Genomic DNA, 22,179 nt, shown 5'->3' with positions numbered 1-22,179 from the left:
GTGTGCTAAAAACAAAGGAGACCAAAGGTACATAGGTACACTTGCTTCATGCCTTTTACTTTATGTTTTATGTCTTTGCTTTACTCTCTCCTCCACATCATTTATGCTCCCCAATCACCATGCACCACCTAGCATTGCTTTCTTACTCCTAATTAACCTACAAAGCAAATAAACATAGATTAGCATGTTGGCTTAAGTCAAGTCAACTATAGTCAACAAGTCAAACTTAGTCAAAGGTCAACAAGTCAACTAAAGTTGATTCAACTAAGTCAACTTTGGGAATCAAAAATAACAAATACAAATGAAAAGGATGAAAGATTAGTGAACTTCCTTTCTAAACATGCTTAGTCTTCTTAAGTATGTGTCTCCATCCTTGGTTGGGGTTAATCCTTCATCAGAGCGGGATAGGCTCATAGGGTTGGACCACGAATGGGTTACTTTCGTGGAAGCACAGTGAAGTCCCAAGACCTAGTTAATGTATATGACTCATGAAGGACTATGAGGTCATGGTTGGGTAATTTGCAAAGCATGAAATTTTAGTTATGTGATTTTAGGATGGGGGACATATTTATTTCATGTATCTGTTTTATATATTGTGCATAGCTCACCCTTTCTGTGTGTGTGTGGCGATGATCAGATAACTCGTTATCCAGGAGCAGATGATGTGACAGGTGGGCCAGGAGATGCATAGACTCGGAGCGAGGGATAGCATGAGAATTTTGTATATAATTATTATTTTGGTTTTTGAGATAACTTTGTAATTTCTTTTGGGAGACATTTGAATATTACTTCTGTTTTATAATTATGGACTCCTGTTTTATTACATTGTATTAAAGTTTTAAATTTCCCGTGTTTTTTTGGAAAATGGTATTATATTAAATGAGGCATTTATTTTTATTTCTTATTTTGTATATTAAATATTAGTAATATTCGTTAGGGATGTTACAGTTGTCGTAGTAATACTCTAGGTCGTGAGTAAGATAGTTCTTTTCACGCACCTCTTACCCTTCATAAGTATCACTTGTCATCATCCCATTGCGCTACTCTGATCAACACACAAAGTCACTTATTTGTTTACTCAAAATGATGCTCCTTTCATGTCTGCCGTGACAAGGAATCAATCATTGATGAGAAACCTTCCTCCAAAACTTCTATGGAACTTGCAAAACCCTTTTGACTCCCCTATTTATAGCCTTAACATCCTATTTTCTCAACATCGCATCCACCCTTTTTAAACCATATGTCTTACTAGTCACTCCGACCTTTGTCAATACTCCTCTTGAACATTCTAAGGATTCTCTTCACACTTGGAAAACTCGCCGCTAAACCTTGATGATACCGCTAACCTGTTTGAAATTTCTTACCTTCATCATGTTTCCACCCCTTAAAACCATAGGCCAAAAAGTCTATCCTCCCTTATCCAACATTTACCCTTGAATAGTCTATCCTCTCACTACCTCTCCTTTAAGATTCACCAAACTCGCAGTCATCCTTGCCGTTATATTTAGTATAAGCCACTACTTCTCCAACATCTCCCCCACTTCCGTATTTACTTTAAATTCTCAGTAGGAACCATCCAATTAGAAATTATTGGCACAAGTCCTCCTTCAGATACCAATGCAAAAGTGAACTCCACCACACCAAGGTTAAAATTCTAATACTTGCTTCAGAACACGTCTACAAACTCTTCTACTACCGGGATCCTTTGCGTCTATTATTCACTTTCCTTTATCAAATGAATCTGATTCACGTGACACTCTATCCCCCACTATTTAGTTTGATCCGTACTTCATACGCAATCACTGACTTATGCCTTTTTAATCAAAGAACACCACCTTGTTAGTCGTCTCAGCTCATCGGAATGAGATTGAGAAAATAACCAATTCACCCTTGAGACTATGTCTCAACCTTACAAAGGAAACAATTCGAATTGGGTTTGAATTTAAACACTTTGATCACCACGAAGGCACCACACACCCGAGCGAATCTTCACTTGGCCGCTATTGTAACAAAAACCAACTCCTTAAACTCAGCTCCTTCTTGCAGACAACCATGACTCCTATACCATACTAGCGACATCAAAGAGTGTACGACCCTAAGCGAAGCCAAAACCCATAATCCAATCACCACCTTTTTAACATGTATCTTTTAAATTAGATCACCTGTGTTGGCCACTTTAGTGCCAATCATCGCAAACACTCTCATAGCTACTCAAAACTTTTGTTTTCCTTTCCCCTTTCCTCGTGTTGTGACATTACTAATTGTCCTTCCCTACAAGAACAAACTTAACTATGTACTTCTCCTTCTGATGCTTGAAATCGTCCATCTCATATCAAATGTCAATCCTTCCTCTTTTGTGGGCCACTTTACTTAGAACATCCCTTTTCCTCTTAACTTGGGTAACTGCTATTGCTGAGAAGACCCGACTACTTCTTACAGAATTGATCTGGTATATAACTCCTAATATACTCCATTCTCCTATAATATCATCACATTTGGCTGATCTTCAAAGCTCTGCCTCCCATAAGCTTCTAACTACACGTCTTTTTTCCATATACAATTCATGGCCTCCACCCTCAACCTCAAACCTCCCACACTGTTACACTTCGAACCTTAGACATTGTCAAGGTGTAAAACCAAGTTGATTTCTCAAACCTTGCCACATGAGCACGCACCGATATCTTCTCGTATACTAATCTCTGAACTCAACTCTTCTTCTAAAACTTATGGTGTACGATCTTAGAACTTGATCTTGTACCTCTCTCTCAGCCCAAATCATTGCTTCTTAACTTTCAACATCATTTCTCAGCCCTCTAAACCAAGACTCAACTTTCATCATCTATCAATATACAATCCTCTACATCTTTGCACCTTTGAGACAAAAGATTTCCTCATAGGCCCCACCAATCCTGGTAAGGGTGAGTAGGTCAAGTTGAGCTTGAATCTGCATTCCCTCATCGCTACAGACACGAGACACAAAACACAGAGGCGTAACAGGACAAACTAGAACATACAAGGCAACATTCCATCATCTACAAACAAGAAAACCTTTCGTCTGTCACCCTTCCTTCCCCAAACCATTAGAATTAAGAAAGAAAAAACAACCTTTGATCTAGTCATGAGTGTGCACCCTCATCACTTTATCAAGACGTTTTCTGTTCTTAAAACTTTTGGTTTCACTGACAAACTCGACTAGACTTGACAACTTACGCCCGCAAGGCATGACAAACCCATAACCTCAGGTCATCCTAAGGACGAACTGCTCTGATACCATTAATGTAACACCCCATTTAAATAATATCCTTAATTTAAATGAAATGCCACACAGATAGAGTAGAAGAAACAAATCCGGGAGTATAACCACTACTCCTCACAATATCTAAAAAAAAACCTAGAAGAAACCAAGCACACCACGATGTTAGATACAAAGTATAATATAAGAACTTGATAGTAGTTATTAAGGTATTAAAGGAAAAAATAGTACATGGGTCATAGCCCTATGAGAAAGCCCAAGACAGTAGAATCCAATCCAGATGGGCTACGCAGCGGAACCATCATTTCCCTGTTGACCCCGGGTGTTCCTCGCATCTGCTCACATCAATAAATTGATGATCATCACAAAAGGAGAAGAACCACACACAAGCAATCAAACAAGAAAAAGGGTAAGCTAGAGTATAAAACAGTTTATCATACAATTACATGCTATTTCACATTCCAATCAGTATATCTCATCCAAACATGTTATGACCTTTCAAACAATACACTAAGACTCAGACTCGACTCATCCGGATACATATAATCTAGTCTGATTCAGCGAATGCTTGCACTTGTGGTGGATTTTCCTGCTCATCCCCGAGCTGCTCACCCCCGAGCTAAGTGTTACAATGTTACAATGTCTTAACCCCCACACACAAGGTTAGCCCTTGATGAATTTCAGACCTCCTACTACTCTCACCACAAGAGTCAATCCGCTCTATGTGAGACTAACTGACTCCTTAAAGCGTCAAGATGCAACCTTACCTTGAATCCTTACTAAATTATATAGATGAGGCACCACCATGAACTCCCACTAACAGGGGTCATTAAATTACATCCCGACCACTGAAGCACCACCATGAGGTCTCACCTAGAGGCTCATGGAATTATATCCTGACCATATACCCATCATATTCAACCAACCAAGTAATATTTATCATGCATATAAATCTCATGCCAACCTTTATAATCAATCCTCGTTCATATTCCATGTTGAATCCATTCCAACTCATCCTTCCCAATCCACGAATATAGAAGTGTATTTTATACCGACACCATGCCACTTTGATAACCAACCATCCCATTTAAAACACATGCCAAGATCATACCAAACCTATCATTCACAACCCATGAACCATATCACTCGTGCATAATCATTCATCTCATGCTTTTAACATAACAATTCAATCAAACATGGGTCAAACATACAAGAACATAGTTTTCATGCATATCCATATGTTCCATACCTTGAATGAAACTAGTCAAGTAAAACAAGCAACCAACAACTGCAACGATAGAAATATACAATCCCATAAACTCACTACTGTCAATCTCGCTCAAGCTAAAAGCTCTCGCCTGGGCGAGTTCTTGAGTAGTTGGCACCTCAAGTTCTCGCCCAAGCTAGCCCATATCGCTTAGGCGAGAGGCCTTCGCTCAGGCGACAACTCGAAACAGAGGAGAGGGCGAGCCATGTTAACCTCTCTTAGGCGAGGGCTCCTCGTTTGGGCGAAAGACACACTCGCCTAGGCGAGTTTAACAGGTTTCTCCTATTTTTCACGCAAGCGAGCAACATTCCAAAATACAGTAAAGACATACCCAGTTTAGATTTCATGCATACAAGACACCAATCAGGCATTTAAGACACGATTCACCGATAAAATCAACCATATACTACAAAACTCAAGGAACCCTAGCTTCCCTTACTTGGAAAGAGTTAGTCCAAATGACTCGTATACCCAACAGTGAGCACCACAGCTCCGGAGACAACTTAGTGAGCTGGAAAAACAGCGGAACAGAACAGAACAAGGTTATTGAGGTGAGTCCCCAAGGAAATACGAAAATAAAGCTGGAAGGGAACTACTACGAGTGGAAGAGCTTGAGCTTGCTTGGAGAGGATGGGAAATCAACCCCTAACAGAGCTTTCTGTTGGGAAGCAATGAGAGCGTGAGAACGAATGTTTTCTGAAAGTGAGTGAAACTAAAGTGTTTGGACAAATTAGGGTCTTTGGCTCCCCATGGGCCAGCCCTAGGCCCAACTGATTTGGGGTAGCCTTTTTAAATTAGGGCAAAAATAAAAAGAGGGTTTTACAATTTACTATTGAGTTTTTATTATGTACAATTGATAACGATGCATACACTGAATGAAGCATCACACACAATTATTGAAAAATTACAAAAATAAAAATAAAAATAAAACAAAGAGTTGATTGTGTTTGATGGAATAATTTGACTATAATATGATAAATGCAAGAAGACAAATAATAAGGTAAGGCTTAGAGTAGAGGAGAAGCACTATAGAATTAGCGTGGGAAATAGAAACACAACTAAAAAGGAAGCATAATAGAGAAAGAAAGAAGTTCAATACAGAAGTTATAGGTCGATTATATAAACTAACGTAGACACAATTCTACCGATCTCGCGGCTCACGCACGTATAATATATATATATATATATATATATATATATATATATATATATATATATATATATATATATATATATATATATATATATATATAATATTATATTATATTATATTATATTATATTAGTAAGTGCATATATTATAATATTATTAGGTTAATATATAAAATAAATTTATATTTATTATTAATAAAGTGGAATAAATGTAAAAAAAAAAGAAAAAATAACTCTTAATGAATAAAAAAAAATAACGGTTAGAATGGTTGTATAAAAAGCATGTAAAAATAACTCTTAGTCTTTAAAAAATAAATATCTATATTATAAAGAGTAAATTAGGAATAAGTAATTGTGGCTACAAAAGAGAAAATCTTCTACTTTCACCCTATAAAACATTCACAAGGTCCATTAAAACAAATGGAAAGATCACAATAATATGAATAATATGAAGTGTGACATAGAAGATGGGAATTAACTATAAAAGACATAAAATATAAGTTTCGGATTCTACAATCCATGTGCATTCTAGATTGTATAATCCGTAATGTAAAATTACATTTTGGATTGTACAATCCGTAATGCAAAATTATATTACGGATTGTACACTTCAGAATGTAAATTTGCATTATGGATTGTACAATTTAGAGTTTAAATCTTCATCATAGATTGTACAATCCAGAGTGTAAATTTGCATTATAGATTGTATAATCCAATATTTATAGATTGCACAATCTCAAATTATAATTACAATAGGGGTATAATTGAAATTTTAAAATATATAGGGGTGCATGAAGAAAATATGGGGTTGCAAGAAAAAATTTCTTTGGTAGCTAATTTAGTTACCAAATTTAGACACATATTATAATTTTTTGAAATTATTTTAGTTATTAATGATTTTTAGTTTATAAACTAGTACCTAAATTGATCCCTATATATCGTGACTAATTATTTGTTATTACTAAAATTAGTCATTATTTAAGGATTTTTTTTTTGTAGTGCTTAAATCCAAAGCTTATTAGTGTTCTTATTTCTTCACTACTATCAATTTAAAATTTTTAACAATGAATAATGATTTTATCTATCATTATATGGTGAATTATGTTTCAATTTAACTTAAAGATCCCATATTGAAATAATTGTGAGTTTTTAAAGGAGAAGGATTTTGAATAGAGTTTACAATTATTTTTAAAAGATTTTTACAAATACTCCTATTAGACTTTGGTAGTGAGTAATCTAATAGTTTAATAAACAAGTTCTCAAGTGCTTTAAAAAAATGTTCTATAATGTGAAAAAAATATGTATAATAAAAATATACAACAAACACTTGTTTTCTACATTGATTCATTCTCCATTATAAAAAAGGCAAAGGGTCCACTAATCATAAAGATTATAAGTATTGTGCTATCACTTCTTGCTTACAATAAGTATATAAAACCACTTTTTTTCTCTCTGCTAAACTGCCTCCAAAGTTTAAGCATGAGTATACAAGTTCTCTACAGGTAAAGTAAAATTGTTTGTCTACAAGTTTCACTCTCAAACAAGTAGACATAAAATATAAGTTCTCTTACTTTATGAAATAACTTGACAACAATGAAGAATTTAGAAATAAGTTCTCTCTGTTTCTATAACGTCTAGCAGAAGAAGACAATTGTTAAGCAATTATAAAGAATGAAAGTTTGTGTATTTGTATGTATGTTTAGGAAATTGTCGTCAAGCTTCATTAACATGGAATGATTTCTATTTATAGGTCTCACAAAAATACTTGTTGTCACATAGTGCTTTTGCTTTGTATTTCGCATAAGTGTTTTAGTAAAGATGTTTGAATTTAAGCTCACACTTTCACTTTAAACTTAGAGACACATTTAGCAGTTTAAGCATATGCATCAGTTCTAGCTTTGATTTTCTATATGTCGAGCATCTTGTCAAACGGTATTTATTAACGCTTAACAATCTACATTAGATTAACTAAAACTTGGTATTATTGGTTATCATGATATGCAAAAACAATAACAGATTATTACGAAACTCAAATCTTATCTTATCCCAATCTTTGAACCTTCTAGAATGTACTCTTTAGCTTTATTCGACATGACTTCACATTTTGATGCTTGATGGAACATGTTGGAGATTACCTGAAAAAAAGGCTTCATAAATCAAATCAGTAAAAACTCTCAAAGTCAAATATCAATTTTTAACATTAATGGATTGTGTACCTTTTATTGCTGGGTTCACTATTGTTTATAGGCAATTAATCATGTTTGACTAGTTTTAAGCTAGTTTTAAGTTATGGGTTGGGTCTTAGGCTTCCATTGAGCTCATATGGGGCCATGCTTTAGGTTCCATGCTTTGTCCCAAAATATTTAATTATTTTATTTAAAATTAAAGTAGGCGGATTGCTGGTTAAGAAAAGACCCTGTAGTATTATTTTGAGTTCGACAAATGCCTAGTTGGTGACTTTCTTATAAAGCACCTTTCTTAGCTTTCTAATCCGGTACTGTAAGCTAGCCTTTGGTTCATGACGACTAATTCTGCTGCTATGGTACAAATGTATCTCGAAAATGTAATCCATTTTAAATGATCAGAGAAATACAATATTATTGTATCTATTTTCTGCGACACCTGAATTTGTTACTGTTTTGATGTTGTAAATAAACATACCATAGAAGCCAAAATGAATTGATGCAGTTCTTTGTTTCCTCGTGAGTGATTAAGTGAGAAGATCTCATTGGATTTGGTTCCCATGCACTATGATAGTAAAGTCTTTTCAATGGTGAATGAATTGATGATGTAGTTCTTTATTTTCTCCCTGTGCATGATTAATCCAAAATGACCATTGATGTGTCTCCTCTACCTACTTATATGCTTTGTCATTTTCATGCTGCAAGGTACCTCTTAGGTGGCACTAGATCTGTAATATAGGACTTCTTGCCCCACCATTTCTTCTCTCCAGATGCTGTTTCCCCTTTTGTTTCATCTTGCCTTCAGGACCTAGACACAAGTTTAATACCCTCAAACCATTTCATTCACAATTAGGTTAGCTTTTTTCTCCCACATCAACATTTTGATTCATGTCTTAAAGAGTGGTTCAAAATGCTTCAAATTGTTCACATTTTTTAACCACTAGGATCTAGCTGTTCTGTTAAATTTTCAAATAAATGAAAAGTCAATTGTTATATTATAAAAAATAACTATTGGGTACTTGTAATAATGAGTCACTCTTACAAAATCATGTATTTGTGTAACTCTTTTATCTCATCAATAACTATGTTCACAGACACTTTGCTGACTTTGCATTAGTACTCACAATATTTTAATCTTGCAAAATTTTCTGGCCTTTTTAAAGATTTATTAAATTATTCATTTTACTTTTAATTAATAATGTGATATATATTGCAATTTGGTTTTACTCCTATTGATTTATTTGATCGCTTGATAATACCACCTTGCGGCAAAGTGTGTGAAGATAATGACAAAGTGAACATTAGTCTTTTGAAACTAGCATAGAGAAAACAATTTTTTTATTTTTTATAATTTTAATCGGTTCAGCGACATAACCCACTAGGAATGGAATTTTATATTTTATTTTCCCGCTAATAGTTTACCACACTCTTTGTTATTTCCTAATGTTGTAAAGTTTTTATCTCAAACTAATATATGATTCACTTTAGACATAAATAAAATTTCACCGATAATTATTTTAAGATAAAAAATGTTTTTTTTCCTCTAAATTATTATAAAAAATTGTGCTTCCCTTTTTAAACTAAATTATAAAATATTTAGCCATTTCATTTTATAAAAATCATATAAAACATTTCTATTTAGAGTGCTTTTCATATGACAAACAGATTTATCTTAGTTCCAACTATAGATTTGAGGTAGGACATTTAAAATTTAACGTTACTGGGAACATGTTTATTCCGTTTAATGAAAGAGTGGCACTTTCAGACTAAACAGGTGTGCATCAAATAACTGCTGTGCATAGATACAATGCGAGACCTCAACTTTAGGTAACTTCATTGGTGCAAAAATGTTACAGATGCAGAGCCAAATTGATACATATAGCAGCTGAAACGCAGAAAGATACAAACCATTGAATAAAGAAAATGAAAAAGAAAGAAAAGAACAGTAAAGTTTATATTTAAGAATGAATAATTAAATGAATTATAAACCTACAACAATGTCCAAGAATCAATTATAAAAAAGGAATCGTTTATTGGGTGGGGCAAGGTGGTGAAAAAAGAGCATGTTCCCGACACAAGTGGACAGTGACATATTGTCAATGTAGCATCTCTTGTGGCTAACAAACATAAAACAGAGCCACTTTACAGCAGAAGCTAGTGTACATCCCAACATCAGCGACTGATAGAAATGAAAAAAAAAATGAAAAAGACTTTTGACAAATTTACTTAAAATGCCATTTTTTCCCCTATGATTGAAGTTTCTAACACCTGTGGACTGACCTGTACAATTGTAAACATTTTTTCTTTACCGTGGGAGCATCTTTTTCAAACCCTTGCCTCTAGACATTTATAATTTAATTTACACTTACAACTGACGCAACTTAATCTGCCAGACTACAAAATTGGATCATCCAAATATGCTGATAATTACAAGCAAAACCATTTCCAGCATCTCTCATGCATTTCCACCCGACAAGTAGCGTAGTGTCATTTTCAAATATCATCATTGGAGATCCTGTTGGACCATATAATCTCAATTTCAAGTGTTCGGGAAGAACCATCTTTGTTACCATCATGATTAAGACTGAATAATCCACTATAAACCCCCTCTGATACAACTTTATCAATTTGAATGGTGACTCTTCCAAGTGTTGTCTGCAGAAAAAAGCACAATACTTGCAGTCAGCAATTAAAGCACCTACAGTGTTAGCATGTGCTTGGTCGAAATAGAGGGAAGGTGAAAAAAAGGGTAAAGATTGTTTTCACCCTAAAGTGAAATACATTTATGACAGAAGAAGACAGGGATTCTTCCAGTTATTAACAAAATAACAGTAGTATACATCATAAAAAGAAAGGTAGTCACTCCTCCATTCAGAAAAGGAACTGGTGTGCACTTTCCACACATAAAAATGGAGAATGAGTATATTTATATCACTTACGGAATGAATATCTAGTTACCTTCCCAAAAGTATTCTTGCTTTTGCATATGATATGTAGCTTTTGGCCCTTTGGAGGAACATCAAATGCCCAAGTGAATCCTTCTTTCCATTCGGGAGAAGTACTATGATTCACTACCTAATACAACCAAAAACCATAAACGGTATCAGTAATATTGTACAGTAAAGTTTATTTCTCAGGAGAGACAGCACACAAACCAATTAACAATGTAATAAATAAATTTTGGGCGATGAGAATTAAATCTGCAGTCATGACATCTAAAACTGGAATGGTTCACAGTTAAATTACACCCAATATTAAAGTGAAATTCTATAATCAAAAACTGAATCCTTTTTCAGTCGTTCCAGATTTGAGAAGTAGAAAATTATGACAGGAATGCTAAGTGTAGGGTGCTCCTAGATATATGAATATTTTAAATAAAATGATTTCAAAATTACTTCAATTGTAATCAGCACGGTACTTACATGAAAAATGAGAATAGTAAAAAGTGAAACTTGAAATAATTAATAGAAGAAAAAGTTCAAAGAGAAAGGACTTCGAAGAACAGAAGACCAACAGTTTCAGCTTAAAAATTATAGAAGAATTTCAATAGTATACATTGGCAAAGACATAACATTAGTGTTATGGCATATTTTTCAAATTGACCATGTACCTTGGTTTGTTTTGGAGGACCATTTCCTAGTGTTAACCGGCAGAATGCGTTAGTGCTTCCCATAGTTTGCCTGAGGTTGTTTCCACGCTTAATGGTGACAGTCAAACACCCTGGTAAGCAGTGCAGAAGAGTATCTGCCCTCTCATGGAAACTAGGTGGGCAGGTTTTCATGAGCATTTGCAAAATGGGGATGGCTTCAGCAGCAATCATAGCTTGGGACTTTGCTATATCTATTGGCATAGTTGACCATGACTGTCTTAGCAAGCAAAACGTATCAAGTACAGAGTCCTGAGCCGCTTCACCACCAGATTTAAGTGCACCTACCAAATGAGGAATGCAAAGAGTTGCTGCTTCAGATGTGTGGAGCTTAGGGAAGTTCATGAATATCACATGCAAAGTTTTCAGAACAGCTTCATTGATTGTGGCAGTTGACCATAACTCTCTTTCCAGTGCAGCTGCATAAGAAAAGCATCACAATTACACCCAATCTATATGTATGAAAATTGATTTTTCTCATTAATACAAATTTGAGATTGATACAGTAAAAAGAACTATTTCACTAACTCTAACATTACAGGAAACATTTCTCTGAAATGAAACTAAAAGCAGAAGTCTACGCTGAACAAAAGATTTATACAACGAGAGAAACAAATATAGAAAGGAGAATAATTTATTTGTACATGTTGCAATTTTTAATTACTGTAGAAAACATGCATATGAAGAGTAACTTGGTAATGCCTGCCTCTAAATAAAAAACTCAACAAACCAAAACATATTGTTTTTCTAGTTCCAATAAGTCCAAAATGAAACAAATGCTTAATCACAAGTTGAAGAGTTAGTCTAATAATATTGGTTCAGAGAGAAAAAATAAAAGAATCATTTAAAATAACAAGCATTTCCCATTAACTACTATAGCTATTACTCAAAACATGATCCTTGTAAATAAAATGAATACTAACATGAGGCTGTCATACAAGAATAAGCTTGATCCATGAAAAAATTAAATGAATTTCGTTTTAATCAGTTAAACCAAAGACTACAAATAGATGATGTAAAACAGACATGAGTAGAGCCATGAGAGATATACCAAAAGTAGTTGCTTAAAAGTATGCATCAGTGTGAGGCAGGGACATTGTTAATAGAAGCATTTATGATGTACCTGTCAAAGACCTGATCAACTCATTTGATACATATTCTTGCAGTGTATGTGTAGAAAACAAAAATTTGATCAGTAAAGCAGCTTGCGCAGCAACTTCTGTGTTTGGAGACAGCAGCAATTCTTGAATCACCAGTATGCCCCCAGCTTCTGCGACAGCTCGTCTATTTGTCCTGCTGTTCATGACAAAGTTTTGCAATGCACATATAGCTACCACCTTCATTTCTTCAGTTGGCTGATCTTCAAGTAAACTTATCAATGCCCGACATGCAGAAACAGAGGCACTAGATCTAGCATGTCCTTCATGCTGGGAAAGATCTCCCAAAGCTAAAGCAGCAAGAAGCTTACCAGACTGTGATCTGGTTTGTGGATCCAAGAGATACTGGGACAAAGGTGCTATAGCATACTTAGACACCTTCATCTCTCGTACTCTCACATTGTTAAATAAAGCTTCTAATAAATTGCCAGATGCTTCTTCACAATGATGAGATCTTAACAGGTCTAACAGAGCCTCTATAACTCCAGCTTCCATCATCTGCTCAGCACTTGAAGCATCACTTCTATCATGAACTATTAAAGCATTAAGGGCTATGCTAATTGTACTCTCAAGTGTCGAGTGCAAAAGTTTTACGAGAACTACTACAGGAACTTTAAAGTAGTAATCGGCATTGGAATGTAATACATTAGAAAGAACTAAAGCAGCTGATTCCCAGAGGGCATGTGGTGGCTGAGGGTCTTCTTGAATAATAACCTTTGCAAGCTCAAAAATACCTCCTGCATCAGCAACAGCCTTTGGCCAACTAGTGGAAATTTTTTCCAATGCTTTTATAGCTGTTTGCTGTAAGTTTAATATTCCAATTCCTGCAAGCTGTACGAGGGGCACAACTGCATTCTTAGTTGTAATATCTTGCTGAAAATGTTCCTGTGCAAGAAGATGAGATAACAGTTCTGTGCCAAGCTGCTGAATAGCTTGGGATGGGGATTCCAGAAAAGAAATTAAGGGTTCAATAACTTGACTTGGAGTAAGCTTCAAGGTGGCAAGACTTTGTGGTTTCTCCAATATATTTACAAGTGCTTGTAACGCACTATGCTGTCCCCATAAGTTGAAATCTCGACGGAGCAAAACATGGAAAAGAGGTTCTACAATTTCTGCAGCATCTGAACTTCTTGCAATTGCACTACTATTAGTTAGAATGCGAAAGAGCTCAGATATTGTGGAACACAAAGAGCTAGGTGCTAATTGTAGTAGCTTGAGACAATTATCAACAATGCCAGCTTTCACCATGTCCAGTTTACTTGGAGTCCTATCTTTGCCCAATTTGATAAGAGCAGATACAGTAGCCTCAATAAGTTGATAGTTAGTACCAGAAACCAAGCTCACAAGGAGATCCACAATATTGTAGGCCGCTGCAAGCTCTACCTGTTGTTCATCTTCCAACAATCTCTCAAAAGCACAAACCCCAGACTCTATTGCTGTCTCAGAACCAGACTGCAATAGTAATATAAGGGGTTCTATGCATTCTGAGGCAACTGGGTCTGCTCTGATCTTGCTATTGGCAAAAAGAGCAAAGCAGAGTTGGGCAGCATGGCTCTTCAGTTCCAAGGATGAAGCAGAAGACAGTATTTTGTATAAACATTTAAGTGGGTTTCCTTCCATATCAGTAAGAAGAGATACTTTTGAAGAATTTCCCGAAGTTAACTTGATCAAGGACATGAGAGCAGCCTCCTGTTCATGACCTGACGTCGTGTTAAGCATATCAACCAATGGTTGAATAGCTTGTTTAGCTAATTCTGAGTCTCTAATGTTGTCAGCATCAAAAAGTTCATGAAGTGCTCTTGCTGCACTGTATCTAGCAGTTCTTGATCCAAGACGCAAAACAGCTATAAGTTGGTTCAATGAACTGATTGCTGCTTCGTGTTTAATGAGATCAGAATTGCAAAATAATATTCTCAATAACTCAGATATAGCAGCCTCAGTTGAGTCTTGAGGACTCAAGGACAGGTATTTATTCAAAGCTTCAAGAGCTCCAGCTTCAGCAAGGATTAATTTATTGCTATCACTTCCATCTGCAATGGATATCAAGAGTCTAACAGCAACTGGTGGAGCAGTAGGCCTTTCTGGTATTGGTCTCAGGAGATCCACTAAGAGTGGTATAGATTTCCTGGCAGTAGAACCCACTTTTACATCTTCAATTTCAAAAAGGTGATCCAAAACAACTTGATCAGGGTTTTGTACCAATGAAAATTCTTCTGATAAATCCATGAGATTTGGCATATCTGACTCTACATGCCCAATTATAGTTATCAATCCAGCAACAGCACCAGAATTTGCAATGGCAAGATCTATTCCCATATTGCCATTACAAACAAGACTGGCCATAGCCTGGGCAGCAAAATATTTATCAATTACTTCATCAGATCTTAGCAGAAGAGTGATAGAAGGTATAATGCGCATTGTCACAGGAGATTGAACAACATTTTCATCCTGAAATAAAATGGACAACAGCAAGGCATTGATCCATATTCCTTCTGTATCCTCATATTCTGCCTGTCAAAAGTTAGGTAGGAAATCTATTTAATTCAGTAACAGAAATCATGCCATGAGACAAAATCAAATGGGCAATCAAGATATGTAGACCAGCAACAGAATAACAATTGTATGACCAAAATTCAGAAGAAAACAGAATGTACAACGTGCGTTAATCTTTTCACTCTTTACTTAGGTTTAGAATTCAGTCTTAAGCTCAAGCTTAATGGGCCCAAGTCTAAGTTAAAATAAAATTAGTAATGATTAATTCAAAGGGAGGAAAAAGAATTCTCAAAGAAGCTGTTGAAACAGTATAACACAGTTTAGAAAGCACATATTTTAAAAGTATGAGATAAGTAACTTATATTTTAAAATATAAATTCATATTAATAAAAAGTAAATCAGTATATATTTTGTTGATCCATGTCAGGCTACCCCTAGTTTGGAATCTTCTTCACAAAGCCCAGCCAAAATTCCGTTTCCTGCTAAAAAATGGTCCACCTCAAATTTTAAGATTCCTTTTTCTTTGGCAAAACCTTCTCAATCCTTTCTTCTATATACTGAAGTTTCTTAATGACTTTAAACCCATGTTTCAGTGTGCTATTTATCAAATGATAAAAGTTGTTATGAAGAACACAACACTTTGTTTTCTTTGTTCACCTCTTTCTTCCAAAATCTGCTTCTTCACACTGTCCAAAATTTGGTCCACTTATAAAGATTCTAAAATGCCAATTCATATGACCTCAAAGTTATAGTTAGTTTCCCAATTGCAAATAGATATTTTCTAGAAAGCATAACGCAATGCCACACACAGCATATATGGCATATTTCAGTATTTGCTACTTGCTGGGATATGGATAAGATAAAATTTGTTAGGCTATCTAGAAGACAAAGGGAACTGAATAAGGCAGCATTAATATAAAGCGTATTTCTAATATACCTGTGGATTTGAAGTATATCTTCCAAGTTTGTCTGAGAGAACTTCAAGTCCACCAGCTTCCATAATTGTGAGCTTGCTCTTTATATGGAAAGAAGCAATAACTGAAAGCAACCACATCGCAATAGTGCTTCCCAAGGCAGTGGCAGGATCAGGAATATCAAACTCATCAACTTCTTGAAAACCATTTCTCTCCATAAAACCTTTAGAAGCGAGAACTTCAATTTCTAATGAAGAATACCTAAAACTTTGCTTTATCATTTCAACTAAAGAATATATTAATGGTTTCAGATGCCCTGAAACGTCAAGTGAATCCATTGAAAGCTCTTTCTTCTCCTTAGCAGCACAAATTAGCAAGGCAGACCCTCCAATTTTTACTTCTAGACTGGAGGAGTTCATTATTCTATTAGCCAATGAACCAATGGATCTGGAACTAGTAGATAACAAATCACCAAGAACGGCAGGCTGATCCCCACAAAGTCTAGATAGAATTTTAATTGCCTTGTCCTGCACAAGGGAGGGCCCCTCAGCCAGGCAGCAGACAAGAAGTTCTAAGCTTGACGGTATTTCAGCCAGAGCTGACCATGCAGAGTAATTGTTGCTCACACCTTTTTTGGTCCTGGCTAGCAATGCAATTACTTCTAAAGCATCAGCAGCATCAGTTCCGTCCATATCCATAGCTTTTAACGAATCAACAAGTGCAAGCACAGTGAAACGACATTGAGCACTCCCCTTGAGAACATCACCTACAGGAAAATGCTTCAGTAATTGATGAAGTGCACGAGATGCATTTTGTTTACCTTCCAAGGATCCTTCTGCCAGAACTCTAGTTAAAGCTGAAACAACATCTTCAGCCAGAGCCTCAGCAGCAATAAAAGGATCAAAGAGAAGATTGGCCAACGCAGCAACAGCAGTTTCAGCAGCATCAACAGAGGATGTTTTAGCTAACTTGATTAGTGGCTCAACATCACCCTCTACAATATAAGACATTTTATTTGCAGCCTTGTTCTTTGTTGGACGAGACAGAACACTTAACGCTCGAGCTGATTGAGTGGCAACAACTTGAGTTTTACTAGTCAAAAGCTTCATGCAAGGAAGCACAATCTCATCAGTTGCAAGACTATCACAGATGTCTTGTCTTGTGATAAACAAATCAGCTAGAACTGAAGCTGCATATTCTTGGGTTTCCTCATTCGGTGAATTGAGGACCTGAACTAGAGATCTCAAGCCCTTGTTAGCTGCAGAACCTTTTTCAAGGAGATCATTCTGTGAAGCCATAGTAAGAACATGACCTAAAACTCGGATTATGTGGGCTTTCGAGCTTGGAGAATCCCCCAGGAGCAATGCTAATAGCTGATTAATTGTGGCAGAATCAGCTACTCGAACAAGCTTTGTGAGTGCCATAGCAGAAGCTTCCTGCCCTTTTGGTCCACCACTCTTAAGAAGCCATAAAAATGCTGGTATCGCTCCAGCACTTTCAACACAAGCGCGGATATCTTCACTGTGACAGCACAAACTCCACAGAACATTTGCTGCTTCCTCTCTTGCTTTCTGTGATCCTGTCTCCAACAACTGCACCAATGGAGGAATCCCTCCAGCAGCAGTGATTGCCCACTTGCTGTCATCAACCTGATCAGTTAGGATTGCTAGCAGCTGAACTGAGTACTCTTGATGCTGCTCACTGGATAATCCAAGCAATGATATTAGTAATTGGATACCTTCTCTCTTTTTTATGGCCTCCCATACTCCAATCTTATCACTACACAAGGTTGTCAACGAAAGTATCAGATACTCTTGTACATCAGTGGCAGCCATGGTTATAAGTCCAATAAGAACCTTCTTTGAATCTGCTTGAATGAGCCACTTTGAGAGACAGATGTTTCCATAAAGGCTAGCCATAGCCTCAAGAACACGCTCTTGAATCAGTTTGCTGTCCCGAGGCTTTAAAAGGGTTACTAGAATATCCTCTATCTGAGTTGCATCAAAATGTTTCTCATCGACACCTACTTTTTCCTCAAAGACCATGAGTGTATAAGCAAGAGCCCCAATTATATCACTAACTGGAGCATCAAGGTGGGGAGAACGTGAAAGTTCTCCAAGATATAGTATTAAAGCAGACATGCCACCACAGATATTGGCTAAAGCTCGAGTTGCGTGCTCTTGTAGAGCCTGGCCACCATCACCTTGCATACACTCATTAGAAGGAGCAACTATTGCTCCAATAAGGATTGGAATTCCATCTGCATTAACAATGACCTGTTTAGCCATAGTAGATTTTGAAGAGAGAGCTTCTAGGGCATCAGCTGCACTAGCCCTAACAGAAATGTCATTTTTTGGACCAACAAGCTGAAGTAAAGCTTTGACTGCTCCAGAGTCTATTACTTTGGGGATACTATCACTGAAAGCCAGCATTAAACGTGCCAATAAAGAAGCTGCATTTGACTGAGAAACAGAATTGTCTGAAGACAAGAGCCCCACTATGATATCCACACCTCCAGCTTCTAATGTTGCTTTCCAGTAGCCATCTTTGTCACCACAAAGATTTCTTAATGCTCCAGTAATAAAACCCTCCACAATTTTGTCTTCTTTGTTCTTTGGATTTAGTTGACTCCATAAGGTTGGAACTACACCCTCTGTGACAAAAATTTTCATACCAACATGATCATCAGACAGACCACCTGAGGAAACTTCATATATTGCTTCAGCGGCTGCCTTCCTGGTCTCGGTGGATTCATAGTTTAAAAGTGACAATAATGGTGGGATACAACCACCAAGTAGTACTTTTAACCTCAGTTCTTCATCTTTGCACAGGACACTTAGAGTGGAAGCAACATTAACTTTTGCTAGAGATGTTCCATTTCTGAGAATGTTTATGAACAATGGCATGGCTTGGGCATGAGAACCTATGAGTGTTCTAGCATCCTTTCTTCTCCGAGCAATACCTAGTAAGCGTGCTGTAATAGTTTCTTTCTCAACCGGTGATGACAAATTGGCATGCAGTTGCTCCACAAAATTAGCAACTGTTGCCATTGTAGATTCTGGATCATCCATTCCCATTGCCTCATTAAATTCCCTGCATAAATATTCGGTGGCCACTTGTTAATATCTATTTTCACATTTGAGAGTGAATGATGTAATGCCAAACTCAGATAAGTCATAACCAATCATTCCTTCTATTTGAATAAATTTCACCATAAACACTTATAAGAAGGGAAAAAAAATTCTTTTGTAAATTAAAATTAGCTAATGTATAAGCTACTTCATAGAAACTCACTCATAATAGCTTCTTCAAAAGTTGAATTTAACTTGCGCCCAAACTAATTTTCACCTACGGGAGAAACCTATTGTATTTTTCCTTCTCATTTTTTCTCCAATAAGTCCTTGTGGATCTAAATACTAGAACAGAACATTAAGTACTTTTATTTACTAAAAGGTTTAGCACCAATTATCACTAATGTTATTTGAAGTTTTTATATCATACTTTCACCAACAATAAATTCCTGATGAACAAAATTAAAATTACTGACCCAGGAAGAGAGGCAGAATAGATGGACTGTCGCTGTTCATTAGAGGGAGACTTTGACATTTGCACCAATTCGCCAGGTTACCCTCCTTGCTTGTTGCCTGAAAATTCACATATTCTAAAAATGAAAACCAAAATTCCGAAAAAGCAATTCACATATGCAGTTAGTTCCTCATGCAAGACCAGTTGATTCCTCATGCAAGACCAGTTGACAGACACACTGTTTGAAAACATTTTTACTAGAGAGAAACCTACTTTAAAACTAATCACACACTGCCAATTGCAACAAGATCAACAACATCACTCTAGCTAGACCACATCAATGCGCAATCCACAAACTTTTACACTAAGTGATCCAAAATCCAAAGCATCCATCCATTATCTCAGTGTTCCTAAGTTTCACATTTTACATTGAAATCAAGGTTTTAAAAACCAATCCACGGCCGTGATTTTTCCTGCATCGACAAGGTGTTCTTAGTGACGCAATCGCCGCATCGGTTGCATTTGTCCGTAATTTCCCGCAATATCAAGAAATGAAACGAGATGGCGACCGGAATTTAAAACCCAGGTTGCAATGCCACATTTCACAACGCAGCACACTACAGAGGAAACATGTCCACATCAAACACACACTGCTACAAGCAAAAAAAATAAAAAACACAAAATCAGATGAAGCCAAAAGAAGCTACCTTGCTGAAATGCAAATGCCGCAGAACTCCTCACTCCTTCCACTACCTTCGGCGCCAGCACATCTTCAATTCCGTTCAAATTCCCGCGAAACAAAGGAACAGATCAAAAGCTGAACCGTATTCAGATCTTCACAAGGAACAATTGAACAAAATCAGATCCAACCAGCACAGATCGTTCGCAGAAGCTAGGGCACAGTGAGACAGAGAAAAGAACGAATCGAATCGAAAATTACAAAACGAAAATTAACTACTCCCATCTATACCTCGAAATTCAGAAGAAGAAGAAAAAGACGCAGACAAGGAGCTAGTGAGAACAACGTGAATGGAAACGCAACGAACACAGAGGGAAACGAAGAGTGTGTGAGAAGAGTGTTAGAGAGTGAGTGTGTGTATATGTTTCTCAGTCTTTTCCTTTCCTTTCCATGGTTTTTGTTTCTTCTTCTTCTTCCTTGTGAATCTTTTTATTTTATTTTTCATTAATAGGGGATTATTTATTTATTGTTGTATTTATTTTTTGATTTATTTATTGTAACAGTAGAATAGTTTAGTTATGAGTTTTGACGGCGTGTAGCATTTGAGGGGGTAAAATCCGAAACAGGTTGTACTGAAAGTCTTGGTGACAGTTGGTTCGCCCTTCTTATTATTATTACTTGCATCTATGACTGACTATCACTCCAGTTTTAACATATTTTTTTTCTTGTTTGGGATTTGTGCATTTTTATTTTTGTTTATGCTGTGATTTTAGATCTCTCCTGGTCACTAAAACATTAATCATTTGATTAAAATTAATAAACTAATATTAACAATTAAAATATATAATTTTATAATATTAAAACTAAAATAGAATATAAGTCTAAAAGTTTAATTCAAATTTATGTTTGTATTTACAGTAAACTGTACATTAATACTTATGGATTATGACAAGCTTCCATGTTAAGTGAAATAAATATTACAGTTAAGTAGTTCTTTTCTTAAATTATTTTCAAAAGTTTTATTTGATTTTTAAAATAAATTTATACATATTTTTCCTAGGTGTTTATGAAAGTTAAAATTTCACAATAAATTATAATATAATATTTTATAAGTTATAGGGACAAAATATATATTAATTTAATTTATAAACTAAATATAATTTTTGAAAATAGTTTAAAGATGAAAAATATATTTAACTTTAGATATTAATATACTAGGTTAATTTTTTTTATTAAAAGAATTATAATTGTGATTTAGTAATTATTTTGATAAACAAGTTTATTAGCACTTTGATATTTTTAAAAACATTTTTATTGATTTAACATTGATTTTTATCGGTTTAATATTAGTTGTGTGCAAAACTAGTTTTACCTAGTAATGTCAAAACCATTTGTACAGGCTGTATCTGGTTAGGGATGTCAATAAAATTCGTATCCGTGGTATTCGTGGATAAAACTCATAATAGGTAAGAAATGAATATTAAAAATGGATACTTACTATCGCAAATATGGGTATTTTTAATACATGCATGTTAACGGGGCGGGTACGGGTATCATAGTATCTGTACTCGTAGATACCCATACCCACTAAACTTTAATTCACAAAAATACCCTTATATATATATATATATATATATATATATATATATATATAAGTAAAAAATATTCTAACCTAATTTTTTCTAAAGTTGCATATCTTGTCTTTTGTCTTTATTCTTCCTGCTTCAAGTATTGGTACGTTGTCTTCTTCCAGGTACACCCCATGACATTTTTCTCTTTCCTTTATTTGAAATTGGGCATATACATCAAACCCTATATAGACACTTACGTTTATGGTATGCTTGTTGTCAAATGATGAAATCAAAATAATAATACTTGGCACGTGGCAGTTGAGGTTTATTATTTGTTTAT

The 22,179-nt window shown here is 35.6% G+C and overlaps 1 protein-coding gene across 2 annotated transcripts; it reads right to left on the bottom strand.

Annotated features, from left to right (window-relative positions):
* Positions 1–9,864: 9,864 nt before the first annotated feature.
* Positions 9,865–20,738, bottom strand: LOC114195529 (protein CELLULOSE SYNTHASE INTERACTIVE 3). Of its 2 annotated transcripts, XM_028086033.1 has the most exons (9): positions 20,560–20,738; positions 20,297–20,423; positions 20,018–20,206; positions 19,612–19,708; positions 16,088–19,157; positions 12,624–15,168; positions 11,465–11,919; positions 10,813–10,929; positions 9,865–10,509 (listed from the first exon to the last, which is right to left on the bottom strand). In XM_028086033.1, the coding sequence occupies exons 4-9, from the start codon at positions 19,668–19,670 to the stop codon at positions 10,348–10,350; spliced, it is 6,408 nt and encodes a 2,135-aa protein (XP_027941834.1). In that variant the 5' UTR covers positions 19,671–19,708; positions 20,018–20,206; positions 20,297–20,423; positions 20,560–20,738; the 3' UTR covers positions 9,865–10,347. The 2 variants fall into 2 exon arrangements, with proteins under 2 accessions (XP_027941834.1, XP_027941833.1); XM_028086032.1 differs by lacking the exon at positions 20,018–20,206.
* Positions 20,739–22,179: the final 1,441 nt, after the last annotated feature.

This window comes from Vigna unguiculata, chromosome 8, assembly GCF_004118075.2.
Source record: "Vigna unguiculata cultivar IT97K-499-35 chromosome 8, ASM411807v1, whole genome shotgun sequence".
Lineage (NCBI taxonomy): Eukaryota > Viridiplantae > Streptophyta > Magnoliopsida > Fabales > Fabaceae > Vigna > Vigna unguiculata.
This window is presented reverse-complemented; position numbering and strand designations above follow the sequence as displayed.